We start from the raw sequence: 20,160 nt of genomic DNA, 5'->3' as shown, positions 1-20,160 counted from the left end.
CATGTAACAAATGCTTTAAAAAAAAAACCCAAATGCTAACATCTAAATCATTGCATTATTGCTTGCCAATTTAAAAGAGAATACAAAGTTATAAGCTCTTCATGTATTTTTCCACTCCTGTTTTTGTTTCAACTTTTTCTTATTGTTCACTTTTGTTTCTTAAACAGGTTCTTTCTATATAGCCCACCCAAGCTGATCTTAAACTCATGATCCCCTCAGCCTCCCTATTGCTGGGATTGAGGCATACTGCATGAACCACTGATCCTGGCTTCATAATTTTTGCAAGACACACTTGGGCACATGTATAACTAAGCAATTTGATATATTTCAGCCAAAAAGAAAAGATAATATCCAGCTTAAAGGCTAATGTGCACAACAGTATACAATTACTGAATTTATGTACAAAAATTATAGTGTATACTCACTACTTGACATAGAACTTAGCCAAGCTTTATGTGTAGAAATTCATCATTGACTACTGACATATCTTTAATGGTACTGTTTTATAAAATGAGGTGTTTTTTTTTTTTTTTTTTTTTTTTTGGTGTGGGTCCTGGGGCTTGAACTGTGCCTGAGCTCTTCAGCTCAAGGCTACCACCCTACCCCTGGTCCTGGGCGCTATCCCTGAGCCCTTCAGCTCATGACTACTGCCCTACCTTTGAGCCAAGCTACACTTTCCACTTTCTAGAGGTTAACTGGAGATGAGTCTCAGGTCCGTTTGTGCCCGGGCTGGCTTTGAACCTTGATCCTCAGATCCCAGACTCCTGAGTAGCTAGATTACAGGCGTGAGCGACCGTGCCCGGCTATAAAATGAGTTTTTGAAAGATCTTTGCTCTGTTTTGATGCTATTTGTGATGTTACAGCTCCAGTGATTCATTCCTGTAATCCTAGCTACTCAGGGAAGCTGAGACCTGAAGAATAAAGCCAGCCCAGAGAAAAGTCCTAGAGACTCCATCTCCAATTAACCAGAAAAATTCTGGTGTATGTGGTAAAGTACCAGCCTATGAGCAAGAAAGTCAAATGAGAGGGGGCCGCTCTGAGTTTATTATACCAAGGCGGGGAGGGATTGCACTAAATCTATCTTTCTTTCTTTCTTTTCTTTTCCTTCTTTCACCAGTCCTGGGGCTTGTACTCGAGGCCTGAACACTGGCGTTGGACTTTCTCAAGGCTAGAGTTCTACCACTTGAGCCACAGCACCACTTCTGGCTTTTTTCTATATACGTGGTACCAAGGAATTGAACCCAGCTCTTTGTGCATGCTAGGCAAGCACTCTACTAGTAGGCCAAACTCCCAGCTCCTGCACTAAATATTTCTTAAAGCATTTCCTAGTTATCTTTGGTCTCTCCCAACAATCATAGATCAGTACGCTTTGTAAGGCAAGCACTCTAATACCTACACCTTGTTCCCATAGTATTTCACAGGGAAGATTTAGTTGCAGCAGAAATTAGTGACACCATAAAGATTGATTTTACCAAACCTCCACATTAATTTATTTTCACTAAGCCACTAAAAATTGGCTTATAGTTTTACACACAGAAAATAAGTGCAAAACAGGTGCTGCTTTTATACATAGAGACATAGAGTAGTAGTTTTAAAGCATAAATTAGACACAATACAAAACCATTAAAAGAGAGAGAAAAAGAGAGAGAGAGAGAGAAAGAGAGAGAGAGAGAGAAAGAGAGAGAGAGAGAGAGAGAGAGAGAGAGAGAGAGAGAGAGAGAGAGAGACATTAGAAATGGCCAGAGATTTGGTTCAAGTGATAGAGTTTTCAAGTGTTAGGCCCCGAGTTCAAATGCCAGTATTAAAAAAAAAAGGTTAAAAATCATAATTTTTCACACTATATTAATTCATTAATTCATTTTCTGTTGCTCTAACAAAATGCCTGAAGCTGAGTATGTAAACAGAAGAGAAACTTATGGCTTGGTTTTTGTTCTGCATCTGATAGGGGCCTCATGGCAGATGGCATTTTTATTGGGATGAATTTCAGAGGGGAGAACAAATGGTAATTTAAGAACCAGAGATAAGGAACTCATCCTCCCTGAAACTAACCCACTTTTCCAAACCTCATTACCTCACATTGAGTCTTACCCCTTTAAGATTCTACCATTTCCCAACCTGATCCCACCGGGGAATAAGCCTAGATATGAAACTTTGGGACACAAAACTACACATGGAAGAGAAAGCACATGTAGTAAAGTAGTTGTATACTATTTGTGGCCCCAAATTTCTTCTTGTAACCATCACACCACCGAAAATTATTACATTAAAAATACTGCAGTATGAGCAGGGCATGGTGGTTCACGCCTGTAATCCTAGCTACTCAGGAGGCTGAGATCTGAGGATCAAGGTTCAAAGCCAGCCCAGGGAACAAAAGGACCTGAGACTCTTATCACCAATTAACCTCTAGAAAAGGGAAATTTGGCTCAAGGGCAGGGTGGTAGCCTTGAACTAAAGCGCTCAGGGACAGCACCCAGGCAGAGTTCAAGCCCCATGACCCTCCTTCCCCCCAAAAATCTGCATTATGTTTTCTTTGTAAAGGTTAAACCATTCTGAAAAGACCCAAAAGACATTATTGTATTTCTTTAAAGAGAGGGTCTCTTTTTTTTGGCCAGTCCTGGGGCTTGAACTCAGGGCCTGAGCACTGACCTTGGGGCTTTTTTCTCAAGGCTAGTGGTCTGCCACTTGAGCCACAGACCCGCTTCTGGCTTTTTCAATGTATATGGTACTGAGGAATCGAACCCAGGTCTTCGTGCATGCTCAGCAAGCACTCTGCCATTAGGCCACACTCTCACCCCCTAAAGCCAGGATCTCTATAAACCGTGTTGGTGTTGAACTAGCAGGGATCCTTCTGTCACAGCTTACCCAATATGGGGATTGCACCCAGACCCACCAGTGCTTTTTTTTAAAAAATAAATGAATGCCACAATTATGCACTGTATTCTACAACAGGAACTTTCATTAGTATTGGTAAGCCAAGAAAAAAGTTAAGATCTTTTTCATTTTTATGTTCCCTTAAAATGCCAAGTTTTGCTGTGCACATAAAGGATATATGATTTCTAAAAACTGGCTTTCTTCTCATTTATAAAAGTAGGGTTGTGGGCCCGGAGCATAACCTAGTAGTAAAGAGTGCTTGCCTAGCATGTATGAAGCCCTGGGTTTAAATTCTTGGTACCACATACACAGAAAACACGGAAGTGGTGCTGTGGTTCAAGTGGCAGAGCGCTAGCCTTAAGCAAAAAGTATCCAAGGATAGTGCCCAAGTCCTGAGTTCAAGCCACAAGACTGGCAAAAAAAAAAAAAAAGAGTGGAGTTGTGTGTCAAATGGTACAACATCAGCTTTGAGCAAAAACTCAAGTGAGAGTTCAAAGTCGTGGGTTCAAGCACAAGTTGTGGTGCGTGCATACACAAACTGAATAGAATAGATTCTAAGCAATGTCATGAGATTTTAGCTTAAGTGAATTGACATGTACATAAAAATTATGCATTTTTCTCTTCTTCAATATATACTCAGTATATAATTATACATATTGCTATAATATAGACAGTAATTTTTAATTCTGTATAAACTTTCTTTTGGGGGGGGGGTGTCGTGGGGCTTGAACTCGGCCTGGGTGCTGTCCCTGAGCTCTTCAGCTCAGGGTACCACCCTGTCCTTGAGCCAAGCCCCATTTCCCGTTTTCTAGTGATTAATTGGAGATAAGCATCTCAGGTCCTTTTGTGTCTGGGCTGGCTTTGAACCTTGATCCTCAGATCTGAGCCTCTTGAGTAGCTAAGATTACACGCATGAGCTACATCTCCTGGCACTTTACATTTTTTAAAAAATGTATTTATTACAAATAAAAGAAATATCTTTATGTATATGGGTATAGATCTTATGAGTGCATGTAAGTTTTCATATTCAGGAACAAAGAGATCCCATGAATTTTCTTTTTTCCAAGCAGTTGTGTGGGGAACTGCTAAGCAACTGCTGAGAATGGAATTGGTGTTTGTCACAAAACCACACACAGAAATACTCAAAGTTAGCGGCATTCCTAGTCCTCCCTTTGAGTATCAATGGCCTCTGGTTTCTCTAATCCCTTCCTGGCAGGTTGCATCTTTCTCGCTCTCTGCGGTGGGAGGCTTTTGATTGTCCTCAAATTTGGCCTCATCAGCAAGGAAATCTGCCATTTGTTTGATTCTTGCTTGAGTAGCAAGAAGGCAATGAACGAGTGACTGGGATTCACCTTGCTTCTGAAGCATTAGCTCCGCGGGAAAGGTCGTACATACAAAAAGCAGGAATTGCTTAGGTGGAGCGGGTCAAACTCCTACGGACCCCCCCCCCCAGCCGGGGGCTGGAAACGCTGCCTGCGGGGCTGCTGGGCTGGGGCGGAGGGCCCGGCCAGGATTCGGGCGGGATCCTCCCTGCAGCCCACGTGCCAGCACGCTACTTTGACCACGGTACAAAATGCGGAGGAGGAGGAGGAGGAGCGTGGTCTCGCGCGTCCTTCACCCCGTGCCTGCGTGCGGCTTCGTCGTCGGGCATTCCCACCAGAGGAGTCGAAATGAACAGGGGCCGGAGGAGGCGCCAACTTTCTGGGGCCAGGCCTCGGCGTGTGCCCGCGCCGCTCCAGTCGCCCCCCCCCCACACCCCGTCCCGACCCCGCGAGCACAGGGCTCACCACGCAGGCCCCGAGGCGCAGGGCGCCCCGCTCCGCCCGCCTCCCCGCGGGCCCGGCCCAGGGATGACTCCGCGTTTAAGGCTGGGGTCGGGAGTCCGCGCGCGCGCGGGGGCGGAGCGGCGGGCGCGGCGTCACGTGACCGGCCCGCCCGCCCCGCAGCCATTCTTAACCCGGCAGTCCCCTCCACCCCCGCACACCCCGGTGACTCCAGCGCGCGAGACGGCGCGGCGGGTCCTCCCACGGCGTCGTGAAAGTTCGCGCCCCTGCTCAGCAAGGTCCCCGCCGTCTCCCCCCTCCTCCTCCACACCCCAATGCCCCCCAAAATCCCCGGAGACTTCCGCCTGGGTGCCAACCACGTGATCGCGCGAGACTTTTCGAGAGAGACGGTCGCCCGCCTTCACTAACTCCAGTCTCGGGGGCTCCACCCCCACCCCAGCCCGGCTGTCGCTTCCTCACAGCGTGTGACGACGCGGCCGGAGGCGGGCCTCCGCCCCGGCGCGCCTGCGCACGTGGCTCTCGCGGTGTCTCGCGCCCGGCCCCGCCCTTTCCGCCCCGCCCTCCCCTCCGCCCTGTCTCTCGGCGGCGGTGGCGGCGGCGGCTCGCGCAGCTTGTTGGCTCGCTATATATAGGGGAGAAGCGGGAGGACCGGACGGCTGGAGCTGCAGCCGGTGGCGGCAGCGGCGGCGCGGGGAGTGGCGGCCGGTGGTGGTTCCCCTCCTCGGCGCTCGGTGGGGAGTGGGCGACGCCCCCCCCACCGCCAGACCCTCGAGGGTCGTCGTTTTGTATTTTGTTTTCCGAGGCTCCGGGAGGAGTTGCCCCCCCTCGCGTCCCGCGTCCTCCTCCTTCGGGATCGAGCTCGTTTGAGCATTTTTGTCCCCATCTTGTGGTGACCTGGGTCACCCTCCGGGTTCTTTTTTTCTTTTTTTTCTTTTTCTTTTTTAAATTTGTTTCCTCGCGGTTGTCTTCCCCCCTCCCCTCTTGTTTGTGTTGTGTGTGGAAATGGCGAACTCGGCAAATACAAATACCGTGGTAAGGACGTGGTTCGGTGGCCGGCGGGGGCTTCGTTCAGGCGGCGGCAACGGCCGGACCCGGCGGGGGCGGGGACGGCGGCGGCAGCGGCGGCGGCTCCGGGGGCCTCGGCCGTCCTCCGCCCGCGTCGCGGCCGCCGCTTCCCGCCTCGGGCGGCCGGGGCCGGGGCCCCGCCGGGGGGTGGGGAGGCGGGCTCGCGGCGGCCGCGGCAGCGGCGGCGGGAGGGGGCGCGGCGGGGCCCGGGGCGCGCAGGCGGTTGGGCCCGGGGGGGGGGGTGCCGCGCGCGGCCCCCCGCCTCCAGAACTCCGCCGGGCCCCGGGAGGGAGGGGAGACGGGCGGGAGCCGCCGCCGCCGCCGCCGCCGCCACCCCGGAGGGGGCCTGGCTGCTGTCTTGACGAGGCTCCCGAGCGGCCGGGGGACAAGTGGGGAAAGGAAAGAAAAAGCAAAGCCGGTGCCCGGGGAATTAATTGGCCGCGTCCCGGCGCCCCGCTGGTGTTGCTGTGGCCGGCGCCCGGCTCGTGGGGGGTGGGGGCGGGGGCCGCGGTCCCGCGGCGCTGGTGCTTTGGGAGCCTCTCTCGCGGGGCCATTTTAACGCTCCTTTTTCAGAAAGGACGAAGGTTGAAAAGCACTTATCTCGGTTCCTCCCGGAGTGGGCAAAATGGCGAAGGGGAAGCAACCCCCCCACCCCCAAGTCGTATCTTCCACTAGCAAAAGCACCAAAACAAACAAAACAAGAACAACGAAAAAAAACAGTCCTCTAATCCCCCCCAAAAGAAAGAAAACCCTGCCCCAGTGGTCAAAGTGTCCCGCTTTCGCCCTGAAATTCGCCTCCCTCTGCCACTGGTCCCCTTTGGGGTTCCTGGCGAGTCACGCAGGTTTGCAAAAAGCAGTCACAACCATAACCTTTTCAGTTCACCCAACTCTTTATTTTTTAAAAATTTTTTATTATGACAATAAAACATGATTTTATTTGATTTAAAATTCTTTTGTTTTTGTTTTTTGCCCGGCCCCACATGCCGCAGCCGAGCCCCGCGGCCACCCGACACCGTACCGTTGGCGACTCTGGGTCGATCCATCATGGCTGCGGCCGCTGAGCCTGCTTTTCAGTCCCTGCGCCTTGTGGTCCTCCTCCCCTCGGCTGCCCTGTTTATATAGAGCCATTGCCGCTCTCTAATATAGACTCTGCCAGGATGGGAAGGTGCTTTTCAGGCCTACGTCACCGCCTCTCCATTTAAACACCAGATCCGGCTTTAAATAGTGAGCGCTGCTGCGGAGAGCGGGGCTGGGAGGTGCGTGCTCCCTGGGCGGGCGGACGGGCCAGCAGCGCGTGCGTGCGTGCGGGGCTCGCCCTGCCCCTCGCTCCTTTAACTCTGCCTGTCACTCCGCGCCCGACTCGGGCGGGGGAGGGGGGGTGCTTTCAGAGACGACCCCCCCACCCGTTATGTTTTGCTGATGCCGGGTTTTTTTTTCCTTCCTGCATTGCTAAAAGGAAAACAATGCCCCAAATTGCCATCCTTGCTTTTTCATTTTTTAGACTTTTAAGGTTTGTTTTGTTTTTTTTAAGGTAATTTTAAGATGAGGTGGCCTGATTATTTCCCCTGGTTTGGAAGGTGTCTCCGGTTTCGATGGGATTTTTTTTAAATGCATTGTATATTGAATGTTAGCTACAGAGCGCTTGAGGGCTTAGTAGTTTGTCCATCAATTATTCTATATATAATATATATATATAGGATATTTCGTTGTGTTGTATTTATATGTATTTCATTGTGTTTTCTAATAATCTAGACACAAAGCTTTTCAGAGACGGAGTGAACTGAGGCTTTCATGTAGCAGCTTAAAGTGTCACAGTACAAGGAGTTGATTAATGAGAATGAAGGAGACTTAACAGAAAACTGGATTTTGAAAAACTAAAATTTTAAGTAGATAGATTTTTTTTCTTTTAAAAAATTGCATTGGTTATTCACGTGGTATGCAATGTAAAAATAAATCTTAGGGACAGGGGTGTGGCCTAGTGGTTGTTTGCCTAGCATGCACAAAGCCCTGGGCTTGATTCTGTGGTACCACCTACACAGAAAAAGCCAAAAGTGGTACAGTGGCTCAAGTGGGAGACCACTAGCCTTGAGAAAGACCAAAGGCAGTGCTTAGGGGTCCTGAGTTCAAGCCCTAGGATTGGCAAAAAAAAAAAAAGGTGAAGGGAGGTCAGGACTTTAATAATCTATAACGTGCTATTACAGAATTTTAAGGCCTTTGCACGTTGTGAAATTATGTTAAATTCTTTATATATATGTTATGTATATATGTGTAGATAGACATATATACACATGTCTGTGTCTATGTCTGCATATATGGGCAGGCTATCACGAGGCTTGAACTCATGTCTGAGTGCAATCCCTGAGCCTTCAATTAAAGGCTAGTGCTCTTGTCATTTTGAGCCACAATGCCACTTCTGGTTTTCTTTTCTGATGGTTAGTTTGACATCAGACTTTCTTCCCAGAGCTGGTATCAGATCTCCATCCTCAGATATGAGTCAGCTTCCTGAGTAGCTAGGATTACAAACTTGGGCCACTGGACCTGGCCCATTTATTTTATGAAATCTACCTGTTTTCCTTTTTCCTTCAATCTTATTGCTTCTGAATTGGTTGTCAAGTTCCTGATTCACTAAGAATTACCATAAAATATATTGATCAGCTACTCAGGAGGCTGAGATCTGAGAATTGCAGTTTGAATGAAGCCAGCCAGCAGGAAAGTCTGTGAGTGGGCCACTAAGGGTGAGAACCTAGATACTTGATATGTTCAGTTGTAATAAAAAAGAGTAAATAGTTTTTAGCAGTGGAAGTAACATGTATTGACAAACTGTTTTTAGTTAGGCTGGATCATAGTTCCTTAGAGATTCTATTCTGGTAACAGTATTGTGATGTGTAGTAATGGAGCATTTATTTTTCTTTGAGGTTTGTTAGTGAGAATCCCTTCATTTTATTGGTTAGCCAGTAATTTATATTAAGTCAGACAGGTATAAAATAGGAATAATGGCAAAGCATTTAGAAAACAAGGTTTAACATCAACTCTGTAATAATGCATGAAATTTATAAGGAGGCAGCCCTAGTTTTCATCTGAAATGCAAACTCCCTTTTATCTAACAGATTAAATATAGGATGTGGGTTAGGCTAATTGTTCTAACTTTGTGAGTTTTCAAAAAATCCACTGAAAATACTTTCACATGTGTTACTAAATTGATTCTGATAGCTATCTAAAAGGCAGCTCCTCCAACCCTCTACTCTACTTCCATTCCAAGCATTAGACACAGTAACTATAGTAGCATTGGACATACATGAGCATTTATAATTCTGTTCTAAAGCATCATTCTGTTTTAAAGCCTTATCATTGGAAAGGGATCAGTGTACCACCTTGTTCCTCAGACCATAAAAAACTTGTTTAATGGAACATCTTGAGGGTACAGACAAGATTAAAAAACAAAAATAGACCCCCCCCCCCAGAAAAAAACTAGACATGACATGATTTTCTAAGCTTATACTTGTTGTGTTGCTGGTTGTTACTAGGCTGCTGAATAAAAGACCTAAGGTTTTCCAAAATCAAAGACTTGGGGGCAAGGTGGTCAGATATTATGAGTTAGACCAAGAATAATGGGAAATGTAGGCAACCATAAAACATTATATTAGGGATCTTGACTGCAACATAGGAAATTAGAATAGGACTTTCTGCTTATGGGACTTTATTGCAGAGTCAATATACATAAGATATTAAATGTATTAAATAATGCAGTTATCAAATCAAGGGCAAATGATGTTTATTAGGGTGGACATAAGTTTAAAGTCTTACAAGTATTAGGTGGCAAAATAATTGGTATTTTTAATTTGTTTGGATTTCTGAAAGCTTGTTAAACATTTTAACTTGTTGGAAGCAATATGAAAAGTCTTATTTTTTTCTTTAAAGCCTAAATTATATAGATCTGTGATTGAAGATGTTATTAATGATGTGAGAGACATCTTTCTGGATGATGGAGTAGATGAGCAAGTCCTCATGGAACTGAAAACCGTGAGTTTTCTTTTAATATACATAGTTTCTCCCCCCCCTCAAAGATTCTCTTTAGCCAATATTGACTATAATTTTCCCACAAAATAAGCACTTGACTTTTAGGAGGAAGTGTAACTTAATGAAAGATATGTTTTAAAATCTCAACTCTAGCTGGGAGCATTGACTCACTCCTATAATCTTAGCTACTCTGGAGGCTGAGATCTTAGCACCACTGTTGAAAGCCAATACAAAGCCCAGAGACTCTTATCTACAATTAATCACTAGAAAATGGGAAGTGGGGCTGTCTCTCAAGAGGGTAGGGCTATAGCCTTGAACTGGAGAGCCCTGCCAGTCCTAGGGCTTGAACTCAGGGCCTGGGCTCTGTCCTCCAGCCTCTCTGTGCTTAAAGCTAGCACTGTACCACTTGAGCCACTTCTGGCCTTTTCTGTTTATGTGGTACTGAGGAATCGAACCCAGGGCTTCATGCATGCTAGGCAGTCACTGCCACTGAGTCACATTCCCAGCCCCAGGGTTTCTTCATATACCAAAACAGCAAAGTGAAAAGTAGAGGCAAATATGAGAACCCAGCTATTTTCTTTTTTTTTTTGTGGGTCATGGGGCTTGAATTCAGCCTTGGATGCTATCCCTGAGCTCTTCAGCTCAAGGCTATCACCCTACCCTTGAGCCAAGCCCCACTTCCCAGTTTTCTAGAGGTTAATTAGAGATAAGAGTCTGAGGTTCTTTTGTTCCCAGGCTGGCTTTGGTTTTCCAGAGGTTAATTAGAGATAAGAGTCTGAGGTTCTTTTGTTCCCAGGCTGGCTTTGAACCTTGATCCTCAGATCTCAGCTTCCTGAGTACTAGTGATTTTCTTTAAGTTATATTTCACTCTCAATTTTATTTGGAAAGTACTATTGTCAAATAATGAATACTTTTATTTTTAAATTAGTTAAGTCTTCTAAAAAGATTTTTGTTATTCTATTTCTAGAAGTATAGATCGATATAATTCACAAGCAGAAAAGCTCTGAGTTTTTAGTAATTCTTGGTGAGAGATAAAGGGTCTCAAGATTAAAAAAGGAGCTTCAGAGCTATGTATAAACAAATGGATCATAGTTTATAAATGCCTAAACATTTTTTTTGTCTTATCCATTCAATAGAGATGTAGAAACTTGAAGCTAGCAACTCATTTAAAAAATTATTTTCTGTCTCATATTGAGCCTCAGTTTGAACTGAAGGCCACTGAGCATTCTTTGCTTTAATGCTCTTTGGCTTAATTTTATTCACATGTAGTGTGCTTTTAACCTCCAGTCCAATATTTTGCTGGTTAATTGAAGATGGAATATTGCAGGTTTTTACAATACCTACGCTGGCTTCTAATCTCAATTTTCCAGGTCTCAGCCTCTTGAGTAGCTAAAATTACAGGCATTAGTCACTGGTACAAAGCAGCAACTCATTTTAAAATAAATTTTATCTTTATTGTGGTGATGAAAAATATTTGTCTTAGTGAGTTCAAACCATTTGCAGGATACTATTGTAGAATGTTAAGAATCTGGCTGTGTGAAGATGGGGAAAAAATAAAAGTATACATGAGATAAAGAAAATGAATTATTTTTAGTGTAATGACAACAGATTCAAATATAAGAATGTGTATCAAGACACAGTAGGTTGGATGAACAATATAAACTGCTCAGACAGCATAAATAGGGATATAAATAAGAGAATAAGCTTACTTTAAATCAGTGTTATTGAATGAATGTTTTGCATTCGCTTTATTGATTGTCCTTGTATGTTTGTGTGACTATGTATGGAAGGCAGAGCATTTGAGGTATAGAAAATTAGTCTTAAATATTTGTAAGTCATTTCCCTAAGGTAAGAATAGTGATCAGCCCAGGTTTATTTATTTATTTAATCTGTCCTTTGCACAGTGAAAACCTGGAGAATTGATCCTCCCCAAGTCTGAATAGATATTTTCAGTTGGATTTTTAACTGCATTTATTTTTTTTTTTTTATTAACGTTTTTTTTTTGCTTGTCCTGGGGGTTGAACTCTGGGCCTGGTCATTGTTCTTGAGCTTATTTTGCTCAAGACTAGAACTCTACTAGAGCCACAGCTCCACTTTCTGCTTTTTTGGAGTTAAGAGTTTCCTGCCTGCTGGATATCTACCTAAGATTCTCAAATCTTAACCTCCTGAGTAGATTGGATCGAGTGCTTACATATGAGACCTTGAGTTCAGATGCTCTTGAGTTCAGACTGTCTCTAGAACCTACCCACTCCTTCCAGTAGTAATCGTGCTTAGCTTTTCTTGTTTTTTTTTTTTTTTTTTTTTTTTTTTTTTTTTAAGGTACTGGGATTGGATCTCAGGACTTTGTGTTTGCTACACAAGTAAAAGACTACTTCAGCTATACCTCTGGTCCTTTCAGCTTTTTTTTTTTTTTTTTTTAAGTACAGTTTCCTGTTTATACACTAGTGGACCTGGATTACAACCTGCCTATTTATGTTTTCGGTGTAACTGGGGAGTAGACAGGTATATACCACTTACTCACCTTTTTGGTTGATAGGGAATCTTGCAAACTTTTCACCTCAAACTGTAATTCTCTAAGACTCAGCAGCTGGAGTACCAGCAATTACTGATCTGAGCTACTGTGTCCAGTGAATTATTCCTCTTTTTAGGGGAGGAAAATATCTAAGAAAGGTAACATTATTTGGCCACAGGAATAGTAGCCAAACCAGGATTAACTGGTTTCTGGTTTTGCAACTTGTGGCGTGATTCTCTTGTTTTACAAATAATAGGCATAGCTTTTGTTAATCTTTGTTATTATTTCTAGTGATAGCATTAATTGAACTGACAAGTATATTGCATATTGATCCTCAACAACCATGAATAGATATAGTCACTATATCTAAATAGTTTCTCGATACAGGGCTTGCTAGGGAGATGGCTTTACTGTGAAATTGACTTATTAGTTTACTTTTCTTGGTAAACTATTAAGAAGGTATCAATAAGCGGGGGCATAGTGGCTCAGGCCTGTAATCCTAAACTACTAAGGAGGTTGAGATCTGAGGATCATGGTTCAAAGCCAGCCCAGGCACTAAAGTCCATGAGACTCTTATCTTCAATTAAAAAGAAAAACAACATAAAAAAAAACCCGCACCAAAACACAAAACCAGAAGAAGGTGTCAGTATTGTTACTAATGTTGTAGAAACTAGATGCAGGGTCTACTGATTTTTTTTTTTTTTTTTTTTTTTGCCAGTCCTGGGCTTTTTTGAACTCGGGGCCTGGGCACTGTCCTTAGGCTTTCTCAAGGCTAGAGCTCTACCACTTGAGCCACAGCACCACTTCTGGCTGTTTTTTTTTTTTTTTCCTATGTGGTACCAAGGAATCGAACCTGGGTCTTCCCGCATGCTGGGCCAGCGCTTTACCACTAGACCAAACTCTTGGCCTCAATGGTCAGATTTTTTAAAATAATATTTATTTACTTATTGTCAGCTTTGGAGCTTGAACTCTGGGCCTGGTCTCGCTGTCTCTGAGCTCTTCAGCTCAAGGCTGCCACCCTACTCCTAGAGCCACAGCCCCACTTCCCATTTTCTAGAGGTTAATTCAAGATAAGAGTCTCTGGTCCTTTTGTGCCCTGGCTGTCTTTGAACTGTGATCCCTCCAATCTCAGCCTCCTGAGTAGCTAGGATTACAGGATTGAGCTACTGGTGCCTGGCACCAGAATATGTTTTTAGTCAATCCCTAGCGTAAAGGAGATTTATGGAGGGATGGAAAAACCTTTTAAGACTAGGAGGATTGGACTTTTTTTTTTCTTGTTTGAAAGTGGAAAGATGGTAAATTAGGCTCTAATTGTCTTTGCTCCTCATCTTTTTAATCAAGAAGAGATGACTTTAGGTCTTATATGATGATATTTAGGGGAAAATTCTCAATAAAAATAGTTTTTTTATATTTATAAGAGATAATTTTGGATTTCTAAAAAATGAATTGCTTCTGGGAAACTTTTTGCTAAATAGCATCTATCAGTTAAGGAGTTACTGGAGAAAATTTTTTGGAGATAAAAGCAAGGAAATGATTCAGTAATTTAAAGGGGTAGACATGTGATTTAATTCTTCACAGACTTATTTTCATTATTGTTTTTCCTTAGATCATGAAAATGGTAAGTTGGTTTTTTTTTTTTGTGGGTGTTTTAAAAATGGAAGAAATTTACAGATGGCTAATAGATATATTTTGTCCATATGTGTAGAGTTATATTTGCTTTCACTGAGAAACCTTTAATGTTCTTTATCTTAGTTATGGGAGAATAAACTGATGCAGTCTAGAGCAGTAGATGGATTTCATTCAGAGGAGCAGCAGCTTTTATTGCAAGTTCAACAGCAGCATCCACCCCAGCAGCAGCAGCACCACCACCACCACCAGCAAGCTCAGCCTCAGCAAACTGTGCCTCAGCAAGCACAGACCCAGCAAGTCCTCATTCCTGCATCACAGCAAAGTAAGATTGGGTTTGTTTTCCATCTATAGCTTGAAAAATCTGTGTTTTGAAAAACCAAACTCTGGGTTTCTTCACTCTTTTTTTTTTTTTTTAAGAATATTTTATAAACTTTTTTTTAAAGACCATGTTGGCTAAGTTTGTGTGTGCTTAATAATAGATAATTTCTCACTTGAAAGCCTAAAATCATATTCAAGGAACTTGTATTATTTTCTGTTGAGAAGACTTTATAGTAGTATTTACTAAAATAAGTCCTCTAGCTGGGCACGGTGGCTCACGCTTGTAATCCTAGCTGCTCTGGAGGCTGAGATTTGAGGATCAAGGTTCAGAGCCAGCCTGGGCACAAAAGGACCTGAGACTCTTACCTCCAATTAACCTCTAGAAAATGGGAAGTGGTGCGTGACTCGAGTAGGGTGGTAGCCTTGAGCTGAAGAACTCAGGGATAGTGCCCAGGCCAAGTTCAAGCCCCATGACCCACCAAAAAAAAATTAAATAAAAAAAAAATAAGTCCCCTATAGAGATTTAATGAAGGTTTTACTATTTTGTATGATAAAGTATTGTCTACTTTATGAGACATGTTCTTTCAAAGACTTTGTTTTTATCCATATATCTGAAATACTAGAAGAATTTTATAATTTTAATTAGAACTTAATCCCAGTCATTTATATAAATAAAACTGACAAGATTTCTTTTATGTGAACAGTAGATTAGTAACAGTGCTTTTATTTTTGTCCACTCTTGGACTTAGGCTCAGGGCCTGAGCTTTGTCCTTAGGTTTTCTCAAGGCTAGAGCTCTACCACTTGAGCCACAACAACACTTCTGGCATTTTTTTCTATGTATGTGGTACTGAGGAATCGAGCCCCGGTCTTTGTGCATGCTAGGCAAGCACTGTACCACTAGGCCAAACTCCCCCTCCCTTTTTTTTTGCCCGTCTTGGGGCTTGAACTCAGAGCTTGGGTACTGTCCTGGGGCTTTCTCAAGGCTAGTGCTCTACCATTTGAGCCATAGCACCACTTCCAGCCTTTTCTAAGTATGTGGTACCAAGGAATCCAACCTAGGGTTTTGTGAATTCTAGGCAAACACTCTACCATTAGGCCACACCCCCAGCCCACATACTTGTTTTTAAAACAAGAAAATAGAGGCCGGGAGTTTAGCCTAGTGGTAGAGTGCATGCTAGACCCGGTTCAATTCCTTAGTACCATATACATAGCAAAAAGCCATAAATGGTGCTGTGGCTCAAGTGATAGAACTCTAGCCTTGAGAAAAAAGCCCAAGTTCAGTGTTCAGGCCTGAGTTCAAGACCCAGGACTGGCAAAAAAAAAAAAATGCCTATTTTTTTGGTTATGTCCATAGCACTTTGCAATGTTCAGGTCACTTTCCCCTTATAGGTATTTTATAAAATAGTATTTAGCTCTAATTCACAAGGAAATCTGAGCCATAAAAAGTCTAAATAAGATTCATTATAGGATTTTTTTCCCCCATGACAAGTATTTATTCAGTTACAGAATTTCCTGAGCATTTTAATTCAGTGAGACATCACTATTACTGGAGAGGAAAGATAAATGAAAGTTATCTAAGTAATCATTTTATTGCCCATGTGTTTCACCTGCCTGTGTGTGTGTGTGTGTGTGTGTGTGTATGTATATGTATATGTGTGTGTGTGTATAGTGTAAAATTGATAGTGACCTGTGGCAGGTCTATTTGGTCTCAAGGTCTATTTATATCAATATCCAATACCCAGTTTTAAATCTTGTGTCAAATTGTTTTGTTCTTTGTATTTTCTTTGATGACTGTTCCTCCTATTGTCATTAGTTCTGGCACTAGGATTTTAGGTCATCATAAATTAAAGTTTGATTTTCTTCACTCAGAGAATATTAGGGTAATGGGATTATCTGTGTATTCTCTGAAATTTGCGGAATCAAACACTTAAAATTCTTTTCACACTTTTTTTTTTTTTTTTTTTGACAGTCTTGGGGCTTGAACTCAAAGCCTGGGTTCTGTCCTTGAGCTCTTCAGCTCAAGGCTAAGCCCTCTACCACTTGAGCCACAGCACTACTTCTGGCTTAAGTTTGAATTTACTCTTAATGGATTATTAACTCATTCCAACAGTAATACATTATGTTATAAAGTTAATTCTGGGTTAGGCAAGTAAGACAACACTCCATTTCATTTGAAGATTTCCAAATTATTTAGGAATGATCAAATGTTTGGGCAGGCGAGGTGGCACACGCCTGTAATCTTAGTTACTCAGGAGGCTGAGCTCTGAGGATTGAGGCTCAAAGCCAGCCCAGGACTCTTAACTTCAATTAACCACCAAAAAATGGGAAGTGGTGTTGTGGCTCCAGTGGTAGGGCCGTGTGTGTGTGTGTGTGTGTGTGTGTGTGTGTGTGTGTATTTATATATGTTTATATGTTATGTGTATATAAACATATGTATGTATGTTTAAATATTAGATATCATCATTTTGTATTCCCAGATTCCTTTGTATCCTTAGGTCTTTCCATATTTTAAATAGTAAAAAGTTATATATCTATATAAATATATAGATATCTATTGATATGTATGTTAAGGGGAGCAAAGACTGGCACCATCTTGAATACGCTAAGAACTCCCTGCCCCATTGTGGAAGGACAACAATGGTAAAGCAGCCCAGCCATCTTTTCCCTTCTAGGGAAGGGGCAATCTTATCCCTGCCCCCCATGAGGAGGGATATCCGCTTGGTTTGTATGTGGAAGGGGGCTGCTTTGTGTGGAGACCGGCCAGATTCGCAAGCTAATTCCAACTAAGGTGATAGGTTAATTTGAACATTAGGCTGTAACCCTATTGGCTTCCTGTGTGAATGTAGCTGGTGCCGACTATCTGGTCCCTCTTTGTATGTGACAATCTCATTGGCCACCTGTAATCCCATTGGCCACCTGTGTGCAGTCAGGCTTGACTGCATGGTTTTTGCCCTTAAAAATCCAGCATGAGAACCACTTGTGGTCACAGTGTTAGCTCCCAAGTCTGCACTGTGTCCCTGGCAGGTAGTTCACCATATATTTCCCCAATAAATTTACCTTTTTATATGAGACTGTCTCTGCGTGGTGGACTCTGGTGGGATGTGGAATCCGCTCCCCCTGACCCTATAACATGTGTCTGTGTGTGTATTATATATATATGGGGTGTAAACTCAGCCTGGGCACTGTCCCAGCTCTTTTACTGTACCACTTTAAGCCTCAGCTCCACTTCTGGTTTTCTGATGGTTAGTGAGAGATAAGAGTTTCATGGACCTTCTTGCCCAGCCTGGTTTTGAACCACAATCCTAAGATCTCAGAATCTGGCATAGCTAGGATTATAAGTGTGAGCAACCAACACCTAGCTCCATGTAAATCATTTTATATTGTTTTCCATTGAAATAGCCTCATGATGCTTTACATGTGTACTTGTTTTTTTTCCTTGCAGCCACAGCACCACAAGTTATTGTTCCTGATTCTAAACTGATACAGCATATGAATGCATCAAGCATGGTAATAACTAAAAACGCAACATGAGGTTGACTTTAATTTTCATAAAAATGGTGGCCATGCCAAAATATATAATATTTCACCATCTTTGAAGATTATTGAAGATCTGAGCAAGACAGCTGCTTTTGGGGTTTTTTGCTTGTTTTTTAAGTTTGCTGAGATTGTATTTAGCAGAATGAAATGTCTAAAGTTTGGCTTTTTTTTTTTTTTTTTTTTTTTTGCCAGTCCTGGGGCTTGGGGTCGGGTCTGGGCATTGTCCCTGAGCTTCTTTTGCTCAAGGCTAGCACTCTGCCACTTGAGCCACAAAGCCACTGCTGGCTTTTTTAGTTTATGTGGTACTGAGGAATTGAACCAGAGCTTCTTGCATGCTAGGCAATACTCTACCACTAACTCACATTCCCAGTCCAAGTTTGTTTATTTTTAAGATAGGTTCTCACTTTTGCCAGGGCTGGCCTGGAGTTTGAGTCTGTTATTTATAGTTCCTACCATAGCTGGCATGACATATACAGACCATCATACCTAATGTTTTTCTGTTGACATGAGCTCTCCTTAGGAATCTAACTACATAGTATTACAGGGATGAGCAACTGGCATTCAGCCCCAAATCTGAAACTTTTTGAGATGATGAGTAGAAAGTTGTATAGTGGCACACAAGGCTATAATTCCAATGTTTGAGAAAAGAAGCAGGAGTATTGTGAGTTTGAGACCAGCCTAGTAGTCTATATAGTAACATCCTTTTTTAACCTCTTCTCCTCCCCAAACAAAAATACTTAAATTAGAAGTATAAGTGAATTTTGGGTTTAGATTTGGTTCCATCCCCAAGATAATCTTTTATTGTGTATGCTGTTATTTCCAAATCTAAAAAGTATCTGGAATCTCTTCTTGCTCCCAGTATTTTCTTTTTTTTGCCAGTCCTGGGGCTTGAACTTGGGGCCTGAGCACTGTCATTGGGCTTTCTCAAGGATATAACTTTACCCCTTGAGCCATAGCACCACTTCCAGCTTTTTCTATGTATGTGGTACTGAAAAATCGCACCTGGGTCTTCATGCATGTTAGGCAAGCACTCTACCACTAGGCCAAACTCCTGGTCTCCACTCCCAGCATTTTGACTAAGGGACTATGTTCCCTCTTTGATAGTATGATCTCTTAAGATTTACCAGTTACACACTGAGGGAAAGGTTGTTAGTTGCAAATGTTTTATGTGAACCAGTATTGTTTCTGGTAGAAATTTAAAGTCCAAAAAATGAAGATCCTTTAATTTTGCTTTAGGGTATTTGAATTGAATATAGGCAGTTGGGTGTAAGGAAATAAAGACCAGGAAAGGAAAAAAAGCATGGAATGACTTTGATCTTGTATACATTTTTATGTGTATTTTACTAAAAATATATAGGATAGTATGAAGATATAAAGGATTGATGCTTTAAAAAATGTTGAACTGGTTGGGGAAAAAATACTGGTAAATTCCCCCCCCCCCCCCCAGTTGTGGGCCTTGAATTCAGGGCCTGGGTACTGTTCTTGAGTTTCTTTTGCTCAAGGCTTGTACTCTACCACTTGAGCCACAGTGCTACTTTTGGCATTTTATGTTTATGTGGTACTGAGGACTCAACCCCAGGGCTTTATGCATGCTAAGCAAGCACTCTACCACTAAACCACACTCCCAGCTAGCTCTATCTGTGAAGTTTTTAGGGTATGTTCTTGGTGTGTGTGGTAGGGACAGAAGGGGAATCCAGGCAATTACACTGTTTTATTTAAGTGCTTGCAGTGATTATATAAGTTATTAGGTTAGGTGGTCTTGTACTGATTTATTTTATCATTAGAACTTAATACATTCCCAACAGAAATTTTCTTGTACTATTAGTTAAATATGTTAACTAAGATTCTGTTGTGTACATTTGTGGTTTTGATTTTTTCTGCTTTGTTTTTATTTTTTTAGAGTGCTGCTGCTACAGCTGCTACCTTAGCACTGCCTGCAGGTGTGACTCCCGTTCAACAGATATTAACACATTCTGGTAATTAGGAATAAGAGAGCTTTATTTAAATACTGCTCAGCAAATTATACCATTTAACATTTAGTTATGTTTTTTCTTTATTGTAAGAGGGACAGTTTTGATTGAATTTCTGTTACCATTTTGTTTAGATACTAAACTAATCATTGAGGATGCATCACAAAAGATGAAAATTTTTCTTGGGCTTTTGATCTGTGGATCATTTTATTGAAGACCTTCAATTACATAGAAATACTTAGTGACTTAACGTTTTTTGTTCTTTTATTAAACACGTTTTTCCTGCCAAGTGAGTTACACTTGAGTCAGTTGAACTAATTTGTGATACCAGATCAAATGCAAATTTAGTATACGTTATTATACATGTCTTTGCAATAAACTTTTGTACATGATTTTTGTCATATTATTAGCAGAGATTTTTAAATATTCTCTATAAAAATCTTAATTTCACAGTTA

General features: G+C 42.4%; 1 protein-coding gene, 1 long non-coding RNA gene and 1 other non-coding gene across 5 annotated transcripts in view; 2 read left to right on the top strand and 1 right to left on the bottom strand.

Annotated features, from left to right (window-relative positions):
- The window catches only part of LOC150054766 (uncharacterized), a 75,546-nt gene extending 69,684 nt beyond the window's left edge, over positions 1–5,862 (bottom strand). For both annotated transcript variants that reach the window (XR_016537584.1, XR_016537583.1), the window contains exon 1: positions 5,684–5,862. This is a non-coding gene — a long non-coding RNA (uncharacterized LOC150054766). The remainder of the gene's footprint in view (positions 1–5,683) is intronic.
- Gtf2a1 (general transcription factor IIA subunit 1) overlaps positions 5,281–20,160 on the top strand; it is a 32,171-nt gene continuing 17,291 nt past the window's right edge. The window contains exons 1-5 of one of the 2 annotated variants that reach the window (XM_090344657.1): positions 5,281–5,687; positions 9,639–9,740; positions 14,002–14,200; positions 17,640–17,704; positions 19,635–19,674. In XM_090344657.1, coding sequence (XP_090200783.1) covers positions 5,658–5,687; positions 9,639–9,740; positions 14,002–14,200; positions 17,640–17,704; positions 19,635–19,674 — 436 coding nt within the window. In that variant the 5' untranslated portion in view covers positions 5,281–5,657. Of the gene's footprint in view, positions 5,688–9,638; positions 9,741–14,001; positions 14,201–17,639; positions 17,705–19,634; positions 19,711–20,160 lie in introns of both variants that reach the window. The other variant, XM_090344656.1, reaches the window with a different exon arrangement.
- On the top strand, positions 15,983–16,126 carry LOC150054765 (small nucleolar RNA SNORA79). Its single transcript, XR_016537722.1, has one exon. It is a non-coding gene; the product is annotated as a small nucleolar RNA SNORA79 (small nucleolar RNA).

The sequence above is a fragment of the Megascapheus bottae genome, chromosome 14 (assembly GCF_031878675.1).
Source record: "Megascapheus bottae isolate mThoBot1 chromosome 14, mThoBot2.hap1, whole genome shotgun sequence".
NCBI classification, from domain to species: Eukaryota; Metazoa; Chordata; class Mammalia; order Rodentia; family Geomyidae; genus Megascapheus; species Megascapheus bottae.
This window is presented reverse-complemented; position numbering and strand designations above follow the sequence as displayed.